Source organism: Puma concolor, chromosome B4, assembly GCF_028749965.1.
Source record: "Puma concolor isolate L17-30 chromosome B4, mPumCon1.1.hap2, whole genome shotgun sequence".
NCBI classification, from domain to species: Eukaryota; Metazoa; Chordata; class Mammalia; order Carnivora; family Felidae; genus Puma; species Puma concolor.
Window position 1 is genome coordinate 109415010 of NC_141673.1, and position 22142 is coordinate 109437151.

At 38.2% G+C, this 22142-nt stretch overlaps 1 protein-coding gene across 1 annotated transcript in view; it reads left to right on the top strand.

The window, feature by feature from the left end:
- LOC147579416 (uncharacterized) overlaps positions 1–12963 on the top strand; it is a 52690-nt gene extending 39727 nt beyond the window's left edge. The window contains 2 exon segments of the mRNA XM_086715138.1: positions 12580–12754; positions 12839–12963. Coding sequence (XP_086571264.1) covers positions 12580–12754; positions 12839–12963 — 300 coding nt within the window.
- The last annotated feature ends 9179 nt before the right edge of the window (positions 12964–22142 follow it).

Here is a 22142-nt window from a genome sequence, read left to right on the forward strand (position 1 = left end):
GAAACTGGCAGGCATGATTTCCCTGCCCTACCTATCAGCATAAACATAGACCACCTGGAAGAACCAGCTCAGGGCCAACACTTGTTACCTATCTTGCTTAAACTAAGCCATGCCCATTCCTTGCATTCCAGTGGAAACCCTTCCCAGTCATGCTTGCTTTAGTCCCAGTGTGGTAGGCCCCTCCCCAAGGAGACCAAGCAAAATCCCTGCCCAGGTTTCAAAACTCCTGACTTGGGAGTTTTGCAGAGCCTTGATTCCTGCAGTGGTGGCTACAGGTCTCATTTCATAATCATACCAGAGCACACCTAGTTAAAATGTACCACATTCAGTCCAGAGACCACACACTGCCCACAAAAAGCAGAGTGACAGACAACTGGTCTTAAGGATAAAGCAAGTTGTCAGGACACAACCAATCACACACTGGAGACACTCTGAAGTGCCAGGCCCTAGGGAACAGGAGACCCTACACTGCAAGGCACTACAGGACCTCTTCTTCAAAAGCCATTACCTATAAGAAGAGGAGATGCAGTTGACTTTCCTAACACACAGAAACAGGCACAGAGATTCAGACAAAATGAAAAGACAGAGAAGTTTATCCCAAATCAAAGGAGAGTACTGGGCCATGGCGAAATCTAAGTGAAACAGAAGTTTTTAAGTTTTAAGAAACTAAACAAACAAGCAGGAGATGAGGGGAAGAGACAGAGAGAAGAGAGAAAACAAGAAACAGACTCTTTTTCTAAAGTTTATTTCTTTTGAGAGAAATAAAAGCAGGAGATGGGCAAAGAGAGAAGGAAAGAGAGAGAATCTCAAGCAGGCTTTGTGTTGTCAGTGCTGCAGCAGAGCCTGATAATGGGATTGGAACTCTCAGAGGCTTAACTGACTGAGTCACCCAGGTGCCCAAGAGATAGACTCTTAACTAAAGAGAACGAACTGATGGTTACTGGAGAAGTGGATGGGTGAAATAGGTGATGGAGATTAAGGAGGGCACTTGTGATCAGCACCGGGTTTTGCATGGAATTGTAGAATCACTATGTTGTACACCTGAAATGAATAGAACACTGTATCAACTAGAATTAAAATAAAAACTTAAAAAAATAATTTTTATATTATTGGAGATTTATTTTAAGTGTTTACATATACTATTTCCACTTTAATCACTTTAATAATTTTCTAAAAACAGAAAAATTATGTATTTATTAGATATTTCTGTAAAGATTTCAACAGTATTAATTTATTTACCAGGATTTCTGCCATTTATTAGGAAGAGAATTCTATGAATGAATATAGTGACTACATATCAGTATAACTTTTACACAATAATGGACTTTTTTGAAAAAATTAGAGCAAACTCTATGCCAATACCTCAGAAAAAATAATCATTTTTAAGAATTCATGTTACTATGGGGCGCCTGGGTGGCTCAGTCAATTGAGCGTCCAACTTTGGCTCAGGTCATGATCTCATAGTCCATGAGTCTGAGAGCTGCATGGGGCTCTGTGTTGACTGCTCAGAGCCTGGAGCCTGCTTCGGATTCTGTGTCTCCCTCTCTCTCTGTCCCTCTGCCGCTCATGCTCTGTCTCTCTGTCTCAAAAATAAATAGGGGCGCCTGGGTGGCTCAGGTGGTTAAGTGTCTGAGTTCGGCTCAGGTCATGATCTCGTGGTCCCTGGGTTCAAGCCCCGCATCGGGCTCTGTGCTGACAGCTTGGAGCCTGGAGCCTGCTTCCGATTCTGTGTCTCCCTCTCTCTCTTACCCTCCCCCCATTCATGCTCTGTCTCTCTCTGTCTCAAAAGTAAGTAAACGTTAAAAAAAATTAAAAAATAAATAAGTAAATAAAAACGTTAAAAATTAAAAAAAAATAATTTGTGTTACTATGTTTTTAAGTTTATTCTAATTCCAGTTAGTTTTCATACGGTGTTAGTTTCAGGTGCACAATGTAAGTAAATTAACCTTTTGTACATTACCCTGTGCTTATCATGACAAATGCACTCCTTAATTCCCATACCTGTTTAATCCAGCCCCATCCCCCTTCCCCTCTGGTAACCATAAATTTGTTCCCTGTAATTAAGAGACTTTATTGTTTTGTCTCTCTCTCTTATTTTTTTTTTTTACCTTTGCTTTTTTTGTTGTTCTTAAATTTCACATATGAGTGAAATCATATGGTATTTGGTTTTCTCTGATTGACTTATGATGTATTTCACTTAGCATTATACTCCATCCACTATGATGCAAATGGCAAGACTTCATTATTTCTAATGGCTGAATGAAATTCCATTATATATATATATATATATATATATATATTTATGGAATTATATATATATACACACATATATATGTATGTCTTTAATACATATATATATGTATATATATACACCCCTCTTCTGTTCTATTCATCCGTGGATACTTGGGCTGCTTTCATATTTTGTCTATCGTAAATAATGCTGAAATAAATGTAGGGTTATATGTATCCCTTTGAATTAGAGTTCTTGTATTCTTTGGGTAAATACCCAGTGGTGAGAGGCTGGATCATAAGGTAATTCTATTTTTAAATTTTGAGGAACCTCCACACTGTTTTCCACAGTGGCTGCACCAGTTTATATTACCACCAACTGTACACAAGTGTTCCTTTTCCTCCACATCCTCTCCAACTCATGTTGATTATTATGTTGTTGATTTTAGCAATTCTGACATGTTTGAGATGATATCTCTTTGTAGTTTTGATTTGCATTATTGCCCTAATGATGAGACATGTTGAGCATATTTTCATGTGTCTGTTGGCCATCTGGATATCTTATTTGGAAAAATATTTGTTCATGTCTGCTGCCCGTATTTTAACTGGATTATTTGTTTTTAGGGTGTTGAGTTTCATAAAATTCTTTAGATATTTGGTATACTAACCCTTTATCAGATATGTCATTTGTGAATAACTTCTTCCATTCTGTAGGTGAGCTTTTAGTTTTGCTGATTGTTTACTTCACTGTACAGAAGTCTTTTATTTTAAAATAGTTCCAGTAGTTCATTTTCGCTTTTATTTCCTTTGCCTCAGGAGACACATCTAGAAAAAAAAAAAAGTTGCTACAACAGCTGTCACAGACATTACTGCCTGTGATCTCTTTTTTATGATTTTGGATTTCACATTTAGGTCTTTAATACAAACTTAAATTTATTTTTGTGTATAGTATAAGAAAGTGGTCCAGTTTCATTCTTTTGCATGTTGTTGTCCAGTTTTCCTAACACCATTGTAGAAGAGACTATCTTTCTTCCATCGGATATTCTTTCCTGCTTTGTTGAAGATGAGTTGTGGGTCCATTTCTGGGTTTTCTATTCTGTTCCATTGATCTATTTGTCTGTTTTTGTGCCAGTATCATACTGTCTTGATGGCTACAGCTTTGTAATATAGCTTGAAATCCAGAACTGTGTTTTTCTTTTTCAGGATTGCTTTGGCTATTTGGGGTAGTTAGTGGTTCCATACAAAATTTAGGATTGTTTGTTCTAGTTCCGAAAAGTAGTGTTGGTATTTTGTTAGGGATTGCATTCAATGTGTAGATTGTTTTCAGTAGTAAAGACGTTTTAACAGTATTTGTTCTTTCAATCCATGGGCATGGACTGTCTTTCCATTTCTTTGGGTCATCTTCAATATCTTTCATCAGTGTTTTATAGTTTTCAGAGTACAGGTCTTTCACCCCTTTAGTTAGCTTTATTCCTAGGTATTTTATTATTTAGGCGCAATTGTAAATGGGGTTGTTTTCTTAATTTCTCTTACTGCTGCTTCATTATTGGTATATAGAAATGCAAACAGATTTCTGTAAATTTATTTTGTATACTTTGACTTTACCAAATTTGTTTATCAGTTTTCATTGTTTTTTGGTGGAGTCTTTGGGTTATCTAGATAGAGTATCATATCATCTACAAAGAGTTTTACTTTCCTACAAAGGAAGTTTTACTTTTTCTTTGCCTATTTGGGAGGTTTTTTTTTTTGTTTTGTTTTTTTTTTTATCTGTTTGGTATGGCTAGGACTTCCAGGACTATGTTGAATAAAAGTGGTGTCTTGTTCCTGACCTTAGGGGGAAAGCTCTCAGTTTTTTACCATTAAGAAAGATGTTAGCTGCAGGTTCTTCATATATGGTCTTTATTTTGTGGAGGTATATTTCCTCTAAACTTACTTTGTTGAAGGTTTTTATCATAAATGGATATTGTGCTTTGTTAAATGCCTTTTCTGCACCTATTGAAATGATCATATGGTTCTTATCCTTTCTTTTATTAATATGATGTGTCACATTGATTGATTTGCAAATACTGAACTACACTTGCCAGCCAGGAATAAATCTCTCTTAGTGTGGTAAATTATTTTTTCAAATGTGTTGTTACATTCAGCTTGCTGGAATTTGTTGGGGATTTTTGCATCTATGTTCATCAGAGTTATTGGTCTGTAGTTCTCTTTTTTAGTGGTGTCTTTATCTGATTTTGGTATCAGAGTAATGCTGGCATCATGGAATAAACTTGGAAGTTTACATTTTCTATTTTTGGAATAGTTTGAGAAGAATAGGTATCAACTCTCCTTTAAATGTTTGGTAGACTTGGTCTTTGAAGCTTTCTGGTCCTAGATTTTTGTTTATTGTGAGATTTTTAATTACTGATTCAATTTCTTTCCTGGTTATTGATCTGTTCACATTTTCTATTTCTTCCAGTTTCAGTTTTGGTAGTTTTTATGTTTCTGGGAATTTATCCATTTCTTTTAGGTTGTCCAGTATTTTGGCATATAGTTTTTCAAATTATCTCTTATGTTTTCTTTGTATTTCGTGGTGTTGGTTGTTATTTCTCCTCTCTCATTTGCGATTTGATTGAGTGCCCCCCCCCCACACCTTTTTTTTTTTTTCCTTCTATGTTTGGTCAGAGGTTTATCAGTTGATTTTTTTTTTCAACAAGCCAGATCCAGGTTTCATTGATCTGTTCTATTGTGGTTTTTGTTTGTTTCTATATCATTTATTTCTGTTCCAATTGTTATTATTTTCTTTCTTCTGCTGGTTTTAGGTTTTGTTGTGGTTCTTTTCCTAGCTCCATTACATACAAAGTTAGGTTGTTTATCTGAGATTTTTCTTGCTTCTTGAGTTAGGCTTGTATTGCTATAAACTTCCCACTGAGAAGTACTTTGCTACATCCCAGAGGCTTTGAATCGCTGTGTTTCCACTTTCATGTGTTTCCATGTACTTTGTTATTTCTTCCTTGATTTTTTGGTTGATCCATTCATTGTTTAGTAGCATGTTATTTAACATCCATGATTTGTGGTATTTCCTGATTTTTTTCCTTTGGTGACTTCCATTTTCATTGTATTGTAGTCAGAAAATATACTTGGTATGACATTGATTCTCTTCAATTCGTTTACTGCTTTTCATTTGTTACTCTATATTCTCTAAATATGGTCTTTCCTTTCCACTCAAAGATTCCTCTTTGACATTTCTTGTGGAGCTGGTTTAGTGGTCATGATCTCCTTTAGTTTTTGTTTGGGAAACTCTTTGTCTCTCCTTGTATTCTGAATGATAGCTTTGCTGGATACAGTATTCTTGGCTTCAGTTTTTTTCCTTTCTTCACTTTGAATATGTCATGACACTGTCGTTGGGCCTGCAAAGTTTCTGCTAAAAAATCAGCTTATAGCCTATGGGGTTTCTGTTGTATGCAACTGTTTTGTTTTGTTTTTTTTTTTTTTTTTGTCTTGTTGCTTTACAAAATTTTTCTTTATTACTACATTTTGCTATTTTAATTACAATATATCTTGGCATAGATCTGATTTTGTTGATTTTGGGGGGTTTTCTGTGCCTCCTGAATCTGGATATCAGTGTCTTTCCCCATTACTATGGAAAGTTTTTGCTATTATTTCTTGAAATAAATGTTCTGCCCCATTTTCTCTCTCTTCTTCTGAGTGTCCTGTAATATGAATGTTATTACATTTGACAGAGTCACTGAGTTCCCAGAGTTTATTCCCATTTTGCATAATTCTTTTCTCTCTCTTTTTTCAGCTTGATTACTTTCCATTATTCTCTCTTCTAGGTCACTAACTCATTCCTCTGTTTGTGTTTCGTTTATTGTATCCTTTATCTCTACTATGTTATTCCTTATCTCTGTGTTAAGGGTCTCACTCATATCTTCCAGTCTTTTCTCAAGTCCAGTGAGTATCCATATGCTCACTGTTTTAAATTCTCTATCAGGAATGTTACTTATATCTGTTTCACTTAGATCTCTGACTGTAGCCTCTTTCTGTTCTTTTATTTGAGAAAAAATTTCTCTGTTTTCTCATTTTGTCTTCCACTCTGTGTCTAATCTTGTGTGTTAAGAAAGTCGCCTATGTCCACTGCTCTTGAATGTAGTGACTTTATGAAGAGGAGGTCCTAGAGTGCTCTGCAGTGCATTATTCCCTGTTCACCAGAACCTGGCACCTCAGGAAAGTATCCTATGTGTGTTGCTTACACCCTGCTGTTGTGTCTGAGTCACTTTATCTTTCAGTGCAGTTGTCTGCAGTCTCTCTGCCTATTGTGGACTGTGCTTGCTGTCTGAGATGTTAGTGAAACCCAGGGAGTACTGCTCTGAGTGGCATGCCCATGAGGGAATTTGGAAGCAGCATACTGGTGTTAACAGAATTTGAGCTGGGCTACTGGTCCTATGCCAGATTCCCTAAAGCACTGCAACAGCTGGGGCCTGCACACCAGGCTTAGGGCTGGATGAAGTGCATGGTTGGGCCCAGAGTATCAGCTGGGCATAGTGCATAGCAGCTGTTGTATACCTGGTGGCTGGGAGTAGTGCATGATGACGCCTTGGAGCATGTGTCTATGCAAACTTGCAGCTGGGCAGGCATGTGATTGTGGCCATGGGAGCATGGCTGGGTGTGGTGGGGTCAATAGAATGGCATTGTGGCACCTGAAGCCTGGGTGGAACAGATACATGGCTTTAATAAAATTTACCCTGGTCGCAGGGCTGAGGTTAGCAAGCTTGGAGTGGGCAAGTCCTCAGGAGTACTCTTGGGCATGTCACACTGGTGACAGGTTAGGTATCAAATGTTAGGTATCAAGTGCACCCCCGCCTCTATAGGCATGTCTGTGTTTATGATGGGGAAGAAAATGGCACCTGCCAGATCTGTCTCCCATTTGCCCCATGTGTTGTATAATCTGCCATTTTTACGTTGTCTTTCTGGGCAGGCTACTGTCTCCTTAAGGGCAGAGTCCCGGCTATCATTCGTGCTCTAGTCATGCCCAGTGTTTAAACAAATGATGTTTAAAACTCTAGGTTCCAAATACCACTAGTTTTACAAACTTATGGAATTCAGCCCCTTTGATTTTTAAAGCCAAATGTGGAGATTAGTCTTCCTTGTGTGAGCTCCCTGGTGCAAGGGCACATTTCTCTGCCTTCTCTGTGTATGCAGCTCCCACCATTCTTCAGGCAGCCTCCCTCTGCTTTTTTGAACTTCCTAACCTTTTAGAGGCAGCTTCTTCTCCTATATTTAGTTGTTGAGTTTGTTCTGCCAGTCTTTGGATCCCTTTCCAGTTTATTGACTTGGATATGGAATATCTGATTAAAAACATGGGACAGGGTGAGCTCAGGGTCCTCCTACTTGACCATCCTCCTCTATGTCTTGTGTATTGTTTTTAGACTTACAATTTAAAAATAATGATTTAGCATACATTTGTCCTAATATTCAGTATCTATCCATCTCTAATTATTTCATCTATGGTCTCTGATTACTCATGACAAAGCTGATCTTCCATTTATTCACTCATGTTTATTTAAAGGTCAGACAGGATAAATATATGAATAAATTCACAAATTTTCTTTAAAAAGGTATTGAATAGATTGTCTTGATATTTTATTGAAACAATTTATCATGGCATATTATTCATAAGAGATAAAGAACAACTAGACTTTCTCAATGTGGATGTATTGATGTCAGTAACAGGTTCTATACTTAATATGGCATCTTAGACCAATTAGCCCTGATTTCTTAAAGTGTCCCTTTTAGAAGGTTTAATAATTTCTTTAGTTTCTTTACTTTTTTCAAATTTCTCATGACTGTGTTTATTATTTGAATCCTAAATATCAGCTCACAACTCTCATGAGGTCCCTGTTTTTTTAAATTGCATATCTCTATTTTAATAGAGTCATATACCTTGTATATGCGCAAAATCTATATTTGTGTATGTACCATGTTTTTTTGTTTTTTGTTTTTGTTTGTTTTTGAGCTGTTCTCAGGAGTGGGTTCCAAGGATAGTTTTAGGTTTAATTAGAAGGATTCAGATGAACAGAACCTTTCATTTTGACCACGTCTTGGGGGATGTGTGTACTTATGTGTGTGTGTATGTTTAATGTTAGAAGTTAAAGGGAATCCCTACTATTGTTTCTTTCTCTCCATTTATCTCTCAATTTATATAATCAATAAAGATTTTTTTAATTTTTATGTTATTTTTTTCGTCTAGGATTATAGAATCTTAAAACTCAAAAAAGTTCAGTAAGTACAGCATTATAATTAGTAACAAGACCTCTATAGTGAGCTTAAATTAATTTTATCACTTTCTAGTTATATGAGCATTGGCAAATTACATAAATTATATGTGTGTATTTTTCTTATTTGTAAAATTGGGGGAAATAATGGTGACTACCTCCGAGATCAGATAATGAGTTAATAAATTAATTTGTTTAATAACACAAATCGATTAATAATGTGTAAAACACAAATCAATGCTTGGGGCACAGTATGTTTTCTCTCTCTGTCTTTCTCTGTTCCTCTCTTTATCTTTCTCTTTCTCTGGCTCTGTGTCTCTCTATCTATATATAATCTTCAGTCACATGAAGAACTTATATATCATACCTATCTTTATTTTCAAAACTAATATTTTATTATAAATTAGTATAATAATTATTTGCCTATACAAATTTTGTATAATATGCAAAACAGTTTACGTATCCTGTCATATACTATACTGTGATGTATCTTGAGAAATTGGTGGGCGTATATTATTTATTTTTTATGATAATAACAAACATTCTCAAAAATGACTACACTTTGTATATCTTGACTATATCACAAAATCTAGAGTTTTTAAATAAAGTTACTATGTATCCTAAGAGTAACTAATAACAATGATATTTTGACAGAACTCAATATGATTTAAAGATTTTGCATAAAAAAATTATAAAAAACAAATATTTTACATAAAGCACTAACAGTTTCTGCATCTTGTTATATTGCTCCAACTGTATAAAGTAGAATTTAAAAAATACAGTAAAATTGTGTATATTTTCAGTGCATTGAAGACATTTGGATGAAAAAAAAAATCTTCAGAAAATAGATTCTAGAAAGATAAAAAGCCCTTCTAAGAGGGTCAAAAATATGGAGCAGCTGAGAGTGTTGCCAAGTCTGAGCCTATGCTGAAGGAGAAAGAAGCCTTCCATTACTCATGGAAGAGATTACTCAAGGGTTTGGAATTTGTAGAATTCCTATGTATAGAGTTAGCTCTATTTGCCCACCTATTGGTTCTCCACAAAAAAATAGAAATACAAGTTAAGAAACAAAAATAAAAAAGTTATTGTTTATGTAAAGCAATTGGTAATAGCACTATATTGATGGATTTATAATATATATAAAAGTAAAATATGGCAATATAAAAGAAGGATCAAGGGTATATAAAATTATAATATTGTAATATTCCTACATTATTTATGAAGCTGTAGTTTGCTAACCACTAGAAACATGGTATCAAAGTTTATCATCAAGAAACATCAAAAGAGATAAAATAAAATAATAAAAACTTGATTAATGTGAAAAATAGAAACAGATAAACAGGGGCGCCTGGGTGGCGCAGTCGGTTAAGCGTCCGACTTCAGCCAGGTCACGATCTCGCGGTCCGTGAGTTCGAGCCCCGCGTCAGGCTCTGGGCTGATGGCTCAGAGCCTGGAGCCTGTTTCCGATTCTGTGTCTCCCTCTCTCTCTGCCCCTCCCCCGTTCATGCTCTGTCTCTCTCTCTGTCCCAAAAATAAATAAATAAATAAAAAAAAAAAAAAAAAAAAGAAACAGATAAACAAATATCAGATGGGATAAACAAATATCAAAAGAACAGGCTTAATTCTGGACAAATCAATTATTATATTAAATTAACTGAACTAAATTTTCCATCTAAAATACAGTGCTTTTAACTAATTAGAGAAAGACCTGATTTTATACCATTTATAAAGGGCTCACTTAAAAATTAAAGGCACAGATAGGTTGTAAGTTAAAAATGGAGAATAACAGGCAAACCATAACAAAATGGGTGTGGCTTAAGGGAAATACAAACTGAAACCACAATGATATGACTACCTACCTATTACAATGGCTAAAATAAAAAAGATGGACAAAACTATTTGTTGTAAAAGATATGAAGCAACCTAAACACTCATACTCTGGTTATGGGAGTGTAAAGTGATGCAGTCTCATTCAAAATAAGCTTAACAGATACTATTATATTTAATCGTACTCCTAGAAATTCCATTCCTAAGGAAAAATAGTGCATATGCTCTAAATAAATAATTAAAAGTATGTGATATGCTCAAATAAATAAATAAAAATTATATGTAAGTAAATGGTTCATAGCGGCTATTCACAATAGTTGAATACTAGAAAAAGTCTGGGTATCCATCAACAAGAGATAATAAAGAAATTATGATATAGTTGTACAATGACATATCACATAGTAACATAAAAAAGAAACTATTGTTACATAAACCAGCATAGATTAGTCTCACTTGTAACATGCTGACTGAAAAAAAAAAAAAAAAAAAAAAACTAGGCATAAAGTAGTATATATTGTGTAATTCCATGTTTACAAATGTTAAACGTAGGCAAAACTAAGATGTTTTCAGCTGTAATTTGTTTAAATAAACCTTCTGCCCCTTTTTCTCACTATTCTTCTTCTGGGATTCCTATGATATGAATATTGCTTTTTTAAAAAATAATTAAGTTTATTTATTTAGTTTTGAGTGAGAGCATGAACATAAGCAGGGGGAGGGCAGATAAAGAGGGAGAGAGAGAGAAACCCAGGCAGGTTCTGCAGTGTCAGCACACAGACTGATGCTGAGCTTGAACCCACGAATCATGAGATCATGACCTGAGCCAAAATCAACAGTTGGATGCTCAACCAACTGAGCCACCGAGGTGTGCCCTGATATTGTTTTATTTATGGAATCAGTAAGTTTTCTAAGTACCCCCTCATGCCCTAATAGTTTTCATTCCCTATTCTTATCAGTTTCATTATTTTCCATAATTTTATCTTCTATATCACTACTTTCTCCTCTGCTTCTTCAGTCCTCATTATCACTGTATCTCAGCTGTACCATTTTTTATTTCAGCCGACTAGTTTTTAAATTTTTGATCTCTACAGCTGGGGTTTCTTTGGTGTCTTCTATGCTTTTTTTCAAGCCCAGCTAGTAGTTTGATGACTGTTGTTCTAGATACTTGTTCAGATATATTCTTATATCTGTTTTAAGCAATCCCTTGTTGTGATTTCTTCTTTAACTTTCTTTTGAGGAGAATTCCTCTGTCTTGTCATTAGGGATAAGTTTCTGTTTTGTGTGTGTGTGTGTGTGTGTGTGTGTGTGTGTGTGTGTGTTTTAAAGACTTGTTATATATCCTGCACCTGAGAATAGTGTTATATTAAAAAAGGTGTCATACACTGTCCAGGGACTGGTACTTCAGGAAGTGTTTCTGGGGTATGCTGTATGCTGTTGTGTTTTGGCTGCGCTTTCCCACTGGTCAGTCCTCTGCAGAGCTCCTTCTTGCTTGTAGTGGGGAATGTTTGGACCTTTTACTAGGTGTGCTTTATTTTATTTCTTAAAACAAGCCTGGAAAAAAGTGGGAAGGGGAGGGGGGAGCCTGATCCCAAAAAAGAGAAAAGGAAAGGAAACTAGGAAAAATAAACAGAGAATAAAAAAGCTATAAGGCCGATTTCAAAATAAATAAGTAAATAAATAAATAAAAATGGAAAAAAAGAAGAAAAGAATAAAGAAAGAAAAAGAAAAGAAAAAAAGATGCCTGAAAAAAAAAGTGATAATGAAATACAAAAGCAAACAAGAAGCTATGAGCCTGATTCCAAAAGAAAAAGAAGAAGAAGAAGAAGAAGAAGAAGAAAGAAAGAATAATTAAAAACAAAACAAAACAAAACAAAACAAAACACCTTGCTCTTTTCTACCAGAACTGCAAGATGTTGTTTTGAAGCACTTGATTTTCAGTACACTTGGTACATGCTAGGTGCTGCCTGTGCTAGTCTTCTGAAGGAAAGACCTGCTGCACTGACTCAGTCTTGTCCGAGTACATAAACCAGGCACAGCGTGGGGCAGGGTTTGGTGTAAGTGGGTCCTGCCTCCACTGGGGGCTGCTGTGTTGCTCTGTGAAGTCCTACCATGTTGGGGGGGAAATGGGACTTCCCCAATATCTCTCCCCAACAGGGTATCTCACACCACCTTCTGTTCAGGAAGCCCTTCTAGAAATACTAGGACAGTCAGCTCACCCTGCACCACAGCATTCCTGTGTTGTTTTGTTTTTGTTTTTGTTTTTGGTGTGCAGCTGGGATTCAAAACTCAAAGTCTTAAAGGACCAGGCATCAAGTGGACCTGCTCCCCTCATCTGGAGGAGAACCTCTCCATGTTTTTTCTGATGTCCTTTGTCCCAGAAAAACAGTCCCATAACAGTGCAGTACGCAGAATTTATGGTGTGACACTGCTAAAAGCAGCAAAAAGTTGTATGCCTTCTGGGTGTGCCTCTCTCTGCTGCTGATGAAAGGCCTTTTGCTGGTGGTAAAAAGTTTCTTTTTGTCCTTGGAGAGGCAATATACCTTATTCCAAAAGTACTCCAAGAAGGGGAATGTTTTCTCCCAGTGAACCTCAGAGATCACTACACCAGATCCCTCCTCATCCCCAGGAGCACATGCCACAGCTCCACACCAGATAAAGTCACACACTTCCAAAATCTCAGATATTAAACTCTCAATGCTGTTTGAAAACACACACACAAACATGCACACACACACACCCCAAAACAAACAAACAAACAAACAAACCAAAAACCCTGTGACACTATTTCTTGCTCCCCAATCCATGATCCAGAGAGGTTTTTCTCTTGTGTGAACCCTTTGCTGCACTTCCTCAACCCCTCTCTCTTTCTCTCCCTTTTGTTTCTCTGTGGAAGGGGTTCTCTCCCTTCTGTGGCACTACCATTTTTCTCTCCCTCATTTCAGTTTCATGCACCTTGAACCTCCTACCTTGTCTCCCTCCAACTGTGGAGATCTTTCAGCCAGTCAGCAGAATGATTTCCTGGGTGTTCCAAGTGATCTGACTTCAATACAGTTGTATTTGAGGAATGAGGAAAGTCCAGGGTTCCCTTCTCCACCATCTTAACTCTTCTCCTCAATCTTATGATTGGAGTGTGTAGTCCACTTACATTCAGGGTGATTGTGAGCCATTGTGTTACATGTAATATTGGTGTTTCTGGTGATGTTCTCTGTTCCCTTCTAGTCTTTGTTACTTTTGTTCTTCCCCCTACCCTGACTCAGAGTCCCCCTTAAAATTTCTTTCAGAGCAGGGTTAGTGGTCACAAATTTCTTTAGTTTTTGTTTGGGAAAATCTTTATCTCTTCTTCTATTCTGAATAACTGTCTTACTGGATAGAGTATTCACAGGCACATATTTTTCCCATTCAGCACATTGAATATATTGTGCTACTCTCTTCTGGCCTGCCAAGTTTCTGTGGACAGATCTGCTACAAACCTGATCTCTCTTCCCTTGTAGGCTGATTTTTTTTTCCCTTGCTGCTTTCAGGATTCTTTGTGCACTTTTGTGAATTTGACTGTGATAATGCCTTGGTAATGGCTGGCTTTTCTTAAATTTAATGGGACTTCTCTGTGCTTCTTGGATTTTGATATCTGTGTCTTTCCCCAGATTAGAGAAGTTTTCAGCTATAATTTGCTCACATAAACCTTGTGTCCCTTTTTCTCTCTCTTCATCTTCTAGGACTCCTATGATATGTATGTCATTCTGTTTTAAAAAGTTGCTGAGTTCCCCAAGTCTAACTTCATGATTTGTTAACTTTGTTTCCCTCTTCTTTTCAGCTTAATTTATTTCCATAAATTTACCTTCTATACCACCAATTTGTTTTTCCTATTTGTCCATTTTCACTGTCATGGCATCTATTAGAATTTGCATCTTGGTTATAGTATTTTTAATTTCATCCTGACTTGATTTTAACTCTTTTATCTCTGAAATATGGGATTCTCTAGTGTCTTCTATGCTTTTTCAATCCAGCTAGAACCCTTATAATTGTTTTAATTTCTAATTCAGACATGTTACTTATATTTGTATTGATTAAATACATGCCCATCATACTCCCTGTTATTTCTTTTAGGGTGCATTCCTCCATCTTGTAATTTTGGAGAAAGAAAAATAATAAAATTAAATTTAAAAAGTACTCAAATAAAAGAACCTAGATCCTAGGTGCATTTTTGTCTGTTTGTTAAGAGAAGATTAATAGAAACAAAAAAATAAAAAAAAAAAGAAAAATATTTTTAAAATTACAAGTTAAAAAGTAATAATAAAATAAAATATTTGCTCCTTCTATATATGGGAGGGGGGGCATAATAGAAGCAAAAAAGAAAAACAATGAACAGAGAAACAGAAAAAAACTCAAATGAGGCTAGATCCAGTTTCCCCTAGAGCTAAAACCTTGCAGCACTCTATGATCAGTAGACTTGGTGCAAGAGATCTGTACTGGTCTTCGAGGGTAGGGGCCTGCTGCTCTGATTCTCAGGCTGCCTTGCCCTAGTGGAGATGTGCCTGGATGGCACAGAAGGAAAGGCTTGGTAACTGCTTTGTCCTGTTCTTCACTTGATGGTGTTGTTTAGTTCACTGGGATCCATCAGAGTTGGTGGGCTAATGGTGAAAATGACTTCTCTCCTCTCGTCTTTGGAGAGGGAAGTTTGTGCCCTCACAGAGGCTTCCATCAGCTCCCTGCCTTCATCCTGTTTCCAGAGCTGTCAGTATGATAAGTGTTGCCTCCCTTCTGAGTTTTATCACAGGCATGGCTGTGTTTAAAAACCCCACATTTCAGATTCTGGTGGCTCAGATCTGTGCTGATCCTCTGGGGGTCTTGCTGCACTGTGGCTGGTACCAACTTGTCCCAGAAAATGGTCACGTGACAGCACATTGACAATGGCTCAGAGTTTATGGTAAATTGCAACATACAGCTATTGCCATGTGTTGCTGCCCTTAGCCAGTGTCTCTGTTACTATACTGGTGAACAGGGCAACAATATGGTGCCTACAGAGTCTTTTGCCTGAGAGGCCCCATCTGGCCTCTACTAAATGCACTCAGAGCAAGATAACTGCTTCTCTTATGTGACGCAGGGGATCCTCAGACCAAGCTGCCTTCTCCCGGGCTCCATCCTGCTTTTTCATGGGAACACCAACAAGTGCTGAGCTCCAAAACTTCAGACTCTGCGCTCTTCTCCTTATAAAACAAACAAACAAACAAATAAACAAACAAAAACTGGTGGTATTGAAACCTTCTCCTTTTTCCCCATCAATGATTTTGGAGAAGAGTTTTCTTGTGAAGTCCCCTGCACATGTTTTCTTTCTCTCTTTCTCTCGAGCTTTTCTCGAGTGCTTTTCTTGCATGAACATGATGTGCTGCTCAATCTCCCCCTCTGTTTTTCCTCTTTGCAAAAAGGGCTCTCTCCCTCTGTGACACTGCATCTCTTCTCTCCCCCAACTCATCTCTCTGCACAGAGTACCTGCCATGTTCTCTCCCTCAAATTATGTAAGATTGTACTTTTAATCCTCAGATTGATTTCCTAGCTTTTCAAAATGATTTGATGTTGATCTAGCTGTGTTCGAGGGATGAGACAGGCACAGAATAGTCTCCTTACTATTCTGCGATCTTATAAAATTTTCACCTGTCAGGCTTTTCTGATACCGTACCTTGCTAGTAGATACACAAAGTAAGTTTACATAAGGCACAGGCACTCACAGAATCAATTTGAAGCTATGACAGCTTGATGCTGAGATGAATGAATGAAGTTCCCAGGGAAGGAATTTGGTGGTGCCACCCTACTTAACTGGAGTGTGTGCTCCCTCTATAACTGCTCACTGTAAAACAAATACTGAATGCTATTTTTGATCTTTGCCTTTTTTTTTTTGGTAAAAGTAAAAATCCCATTTGAATTTCTTTTGATATGCAAAAACAGATTGTAATATAGGTCTTTTTTGAAAGTAAAGTGGCATAACAAACTTTTGAAAGGTAGGGGATACCTCTTCCATGCCTATGTATATACCTCAAACTGTCTAAAATAGAGACTGACACTGAACACCAATATTAATAGCAGCATTTTAAAAAATTTTAAATGTTTATTTATTTTGGAGAAAGAGAAACACAGAGCACAGGCTGGGAACAGGCAGACAGAGAGGGAGACACAGAATCTGAAGCAGACTCCAGGCTTTGAGCTGTCAGCCCAGACCCCAATGTGGGGCTTGAACCCACAAGCTGTTAGATCATGACAGGAGCCGAGGTTGGACACTTAACCGACTGAGCCACCCAAGCACCCTGCAGCATTTTTTAATAATAACAAGAAGAAAGCACTAAAGTGCACATCAACAGATTAATGGATAAACAAAATATTTATCCATATAATGGAATATTATCTGATACATGCTACAACATGGTTGAGACTGAAAAACACTATGGTGAGTGAAATAACCCAAACACAAAAGGACAAATATTCTATTATAGATTCTATTATAGATACAGAAAGTAGAATAGAGGTTACCAGGGGCTGTGGTAGGATAGTAAGTTATTATTATTTAATGAGTGCAGAGTTTCTGTTTGGGATGATAAAAAAAAGTTCTGGAAGTGGATACTGGTATTGGTTGTACGATATTGTGTACAATGTGTACAACTTAATGCCACTGAATTGTAAGATTAAAATTGTTAAAACGGTAAGTTTTATGTTGTGTCTATTTTACCATATTAATATAGAGAGAGGAAAAATACTTTCAAATTGCATTGTATTTGTGGTGATTGAATATAAATGCTAAACTTTATTAGAAAAAAGGAAATTGGGGATGGAGAAGATGGCGGCGTAGGAGGACGCTGGGCTCACCGCGCGTCCTGCTGATCACTTAGATTCCACCTACACCTGCCTAAATAACACAGAAAACGGCCAGAGGATTAGCAGAACGGAGTCGCCGCAGCCAAGCACAGACGAGAGGCCCACGGAAGAGGGTAGGAAGGGCTGCGAGGCGGTGCGTGCTCCACGGACTGGCGGGAGGGAGCCGGGGCGGAGGGGCGGCTCGCCGGCCAAGCAGAGCCCCCAAGTCTGGCTTGCAAAAAGCGGAGGGGCCTGACGGACTGTGTTCCCACAGCAAGCGCGACTTAGCGTCTGGGAGGTCATAAGTTAACAGCTCTGCTCAGAAAGCGGGAAGGCTGGAGGACAAAGGGAAGGAGAGCTGCTGAGCCCCCTGACGACAGAGCTCAGTTTGGTGGGGAACAAAGGCGCTCGCCAGCGCCATCTCCCCCGCCCATCCCCCAGCCAAAATCCCAAAGAGAACCAGTTCCTGCCAGAGAACTTGCTCACTCCCCGCAAACACCCAACTCAGCGCTTCTGCGGAGCCAAACCTCCGGCAGCGGATCTGACTCCCTCCTGCTGCCACAGGGCCCCTCCTGAAGTGGATCACCTAAGGAGAAGCAAGCTAAGCCTGCCCCTCCTGCCCCTGTGCACCTTGCCTACCCACCCCAGCTAAGACGCCAGATCCCCAGCATCACAAGCCTGGCAGTGTGCAAGTAGCCCAGACAGGCCACCCCAACCCACAGTGAATCCCGCCCCTAGGAGAGGGGAAGAGAAGGCACACACCAGTCTGACTGTGGACACAGCGGTGGGCTGGGGGCAGACATCAGGTCTGACTGCGGCTCCGCCCACCAACTCCAGTTATACACCACAGCACAGGGGAAGTGCCCTGCAGGTCCTCACCATGCCAGGGACTATCCAAAATGACCAAGCGGAAGAATTCCCCTCAGAAGAATCTCCAGGAAATAACAACAGCTAATGAGCTGATCAAAAAGGATTTAAATAATATCACAGAAAGTGAATTTAGAATAATAGTCATAAAATTAATCGCTGGGCTTGAAAACAGTATAGCTGACAGCAGAGAATCTCTTGCTACAGAGATCAAGGGACTAAGGAACAGTCACGAGGAGCTGAAAAACGCTTTAAACGAAATGCATAACAAAATGGAAACCACCACGGCTCGGATTGAAGAGGCAGAGGAGAGTATAGGTGAACTAGAAGATAAAGTTATGGAAAAAGAGGAATCTGAGAAAAAGAGAGATAAAAAAATCCAGGAGTATGAGGGGAAAATTAGAGAACTAAGTGATACACTAAAAAGAAATAATATACGCATAATTGGTATCCCAGAGGAGGAAGAGAGAGGGAAAGGTGCTGAAGGGGTACTTGAAGAAATAATAGCTGAGAACTTCCCTGAACTGGGGAAGGAAAAAGGCATTGAAATCCAAGAGGCACAGAGAACTCCCTTCAGACGTAACTTGAATCGATCTTCTGCACGACATATCATAGTGAAACTGGCAAAATACAAGGATAAAGAGAAAATTCTGAAAGCAGCAAGGGGTAAACATGCCCTCACATATAAAGGGAGACCTATAAGACTCGTGACTGATCTCTCTTTTGAAACTTGGCAGGCCAGAAAGAATTGGCACGAGATTTTCAGTGTGCTAGACAGAAAAAATATGCAGCCGAGAATCCTTTATCCAGCAAGTCTGTCATTTAGAATAGAAGGAGAGATAAAGGTCTTCCCAAACAAACAAAAACTGAAGGAATTCGTCACCACTAAACCAGCCCTCCAAGAGATCCTAAGGGGGACCCTGTGAGACAAAGTACCAGAGACATCACTACAAGCATAAAACATACAGACATCACAATGACTCTAAACCCACATCTTTCTATAACAACACTGAATGTAAATGGATTAAATGCGCCAACCAAAAGACATAGGGTATCAGAATGGATAAAAAAACAAGACCCATCTATTGGCTGTCTACAAGAGATTCATTTTAGACCCGAGGACACCTTTAGATTGAGAGTGAGGGGATGGAGAACTATTTATCATGCTACTGGAAGCCAAAAGAAAGCTGGAGTAGCCATACTTATATCAGACAAACTAGACTTTAAATTAAAGGCTGTAACAAGAGATGAAGAAGGACATTATATAATAGTGACAGGGTCTATCCATCAGGAAGAGCTAACAATTATAAATGTCTATGCGCCGAATACCGGAGAGCCCAAATATATAAAACAATTACTCATAAACACAAGCAACCTTATTGAGAAGAATGTGGTAATTGCAGGGGACTTTAACACCCCACTTACAGAAATGGATAGATCATCTAGACACACGGTCAATAAAGACACAAGGGCCCTGAATGACACATTGGATCAGATGGACTTGACAGATATATTTAGAACTCTGCATCCCAAAGCAACAGAATATACTTTCTTCTCGAGTGCACATGGAACATTCTCCAAGATAGATCATATACTGGGTCACAAAACAGCCCTTCATAAGTTTACAAGAATTGAAGTTATACCATGCATACTTTCAGACCACAATGCTATGAAGCTTGAAATCAACCACAGAAAAAAGTCTGGAAAACCTCCAAAAGCATGGAGGTTAAAGAACACCCTACTAACGAATGAGTGGGTCAACCAGGCAATTAGAGAAGAAATTAAAAAATATATGGAAACAAACGAAAATGAAAATACAACAATCCAAACGCTTTGGGACGCAGCGAAGGCAGTCCTGAGAGGAAAATACATTGCAATCCAGGCCTATCTCAAGAAACAAGAAAAATCCCAAATACAAAATCTAACAGCACACCTAAAGGAAATAGAAGCAGAACAGCAAAGGCAGCCTAAACCCAGCAGAAGAAGAGAAATAATAAAGATCAGAACAGAAATAAACAATATAGAATCTAAAAAAACTGTAGAGCAGATCAACGAAACCAAGAGTTGGTTTTTTGAAAAAATAAACAAAATTGACAAACCTCTAGCCAGGCTTCTCAAAAAGAAAAGGGGGATGACCCAAATAGATAAAATCATGAATGAAAATGGAATTATTACAACCAATCCCTCAAAGATACAAACAATTATCAGGGAATACTATGAAAAATTATATGCCAACAAATTGGACAACCTGGAAGAAATGGACAAATTCCTAAACACCCACACTCTTCCAAAACTCAATCAGGAGGAAATAGAAAGCTTGAACAGACCCATCACCAGCGAAGAAATTGAATCGGTTATCAAAAATCTCCCAACAAATAAGAGTCCAGGACCAGATGGCTTCCCAGGGGAGTTCTACCAGACGTTTAAAGCAGAGATAATACCTATCCTTCTCAAGCTATTCCAAGAAATAGAAAGGGAAGGAAAACTTCCAGACTCATTCTATGAAGCCAGTATTACTTTGATTCCTAAACCAGACAGAGACCCAGTAAAAAAAGAGAACTACAGGCCAATATCCCTGATGAATATGGATGCAAAAATTCTCAATAAGATACTAGCAAATCGAATTCAACGGCATATAAAAAGAATTATTCACCATGATCAAGTGGGATTCATTCCTGGGATGCAGGGCTGGTTCAACATTCGCAAATCAATCAACGTGATACATCACATTAACAAAAAAAAAGAGAAAAACCATATGATCCTGTCAATCGATGCAGAAAAGGCCTTTGACAAAATCCAGCACCCTTTCTTAATAAAAACCCTTGAGAAAGTCGGGATAGAAGGAACATACTTAAAGATCATAAAAGCCATTTATGAAAAGCCCACAGCTAACATCATCCTCAACGGGGTAAAATTGAGAGCTTTTTCCCTGAGATCAGGAACACGACAGGGATGCCCACTCTCACCGCTGTTGTTTAACATAGTGCTGGAAGTTCTAGCATCAGCAATCAGACAACAAAAGGAAATCAAAGGCATCAAAATTGGCAAAGATGAAGTCAAGCTTTCGCTTTTTGCAGATGACATGATATTATACATGGAAAATCCGATAGACTCCACCAAAAGTCTGCTGGAACTGATACATGAATTCAGCAAAGTTGCAGGATACAAAATCAATGTACAGAAATCAGTTGCATTCTTATACACTAACAATGAAGCAACAGAAAGACAAATAAAGAAACTGATCCCATTCACAATTGCACCAAGAAGCATAAAATACCTAGGAATAAATCTAACCAAAGATGTAAAGGATCTGTATGCTGAAAACTATAGAAAGCTTATGAAGGTAATTGAAGAAGATTTAAAGAAATGGAAAGACATTCCCTGCTCATGGATTGGAAGAATAAGTATTGTCAAAATGTCAATACTACCCAAAGCTATCTACACATTCAATGCAATCCCAATCAAAATTGCACCAGCATTCTTCTCGAAACTAGAACAAGCAATCCTAAAATTCATATGGAACCACAAAAGGCCCTGAATAGCCAAAGTAATTTTGAAGAAGAAGACCAAAGCAGGAGGCATCACAATCCCAGACTTTAGCCTCTACTACAAAGCTGTCATCATCAAGACAGCATGGTATTGGCACAAAAACAGACACATAGACCAATGGAATAGAATAGAAACCCCAGGGGGCGCCTGGGTGGCGCAGTCGGTTAAGCGTCCGACTTCAGCCAGGTCACGATCTCGCGGTCCGTGAGTTCGAGCCCCGCATCGGGCTCTGGGCTGATGGCTCAGAGCCTGGAGCCTGTTTCCGATTCTGTGTCTCCCTCTCTCTCTGCTCCTCCCCCGTTCATGCTCTGTCTCTCTCTGTCCCAAAATTAAATAAACGTTGAAAAAAAAAATTTAAAAAAAAAAAGAATAGAAACCCCAGAACTAGACCCACAAACGTATGGCCAACTCATCTTTGACAAAGCAGGAAAGAACATCCAATGGAAAAAAGACAGTCTCTTTAACAAATGGTGCTGGGAGAACTGGACAGCAACATGCAGAAGGTTGAAACTAGACCACTTTCTCACACCATTCACAAAAATAAACTCAAAATGGATAAAGGACCTGAATGTGAGACAG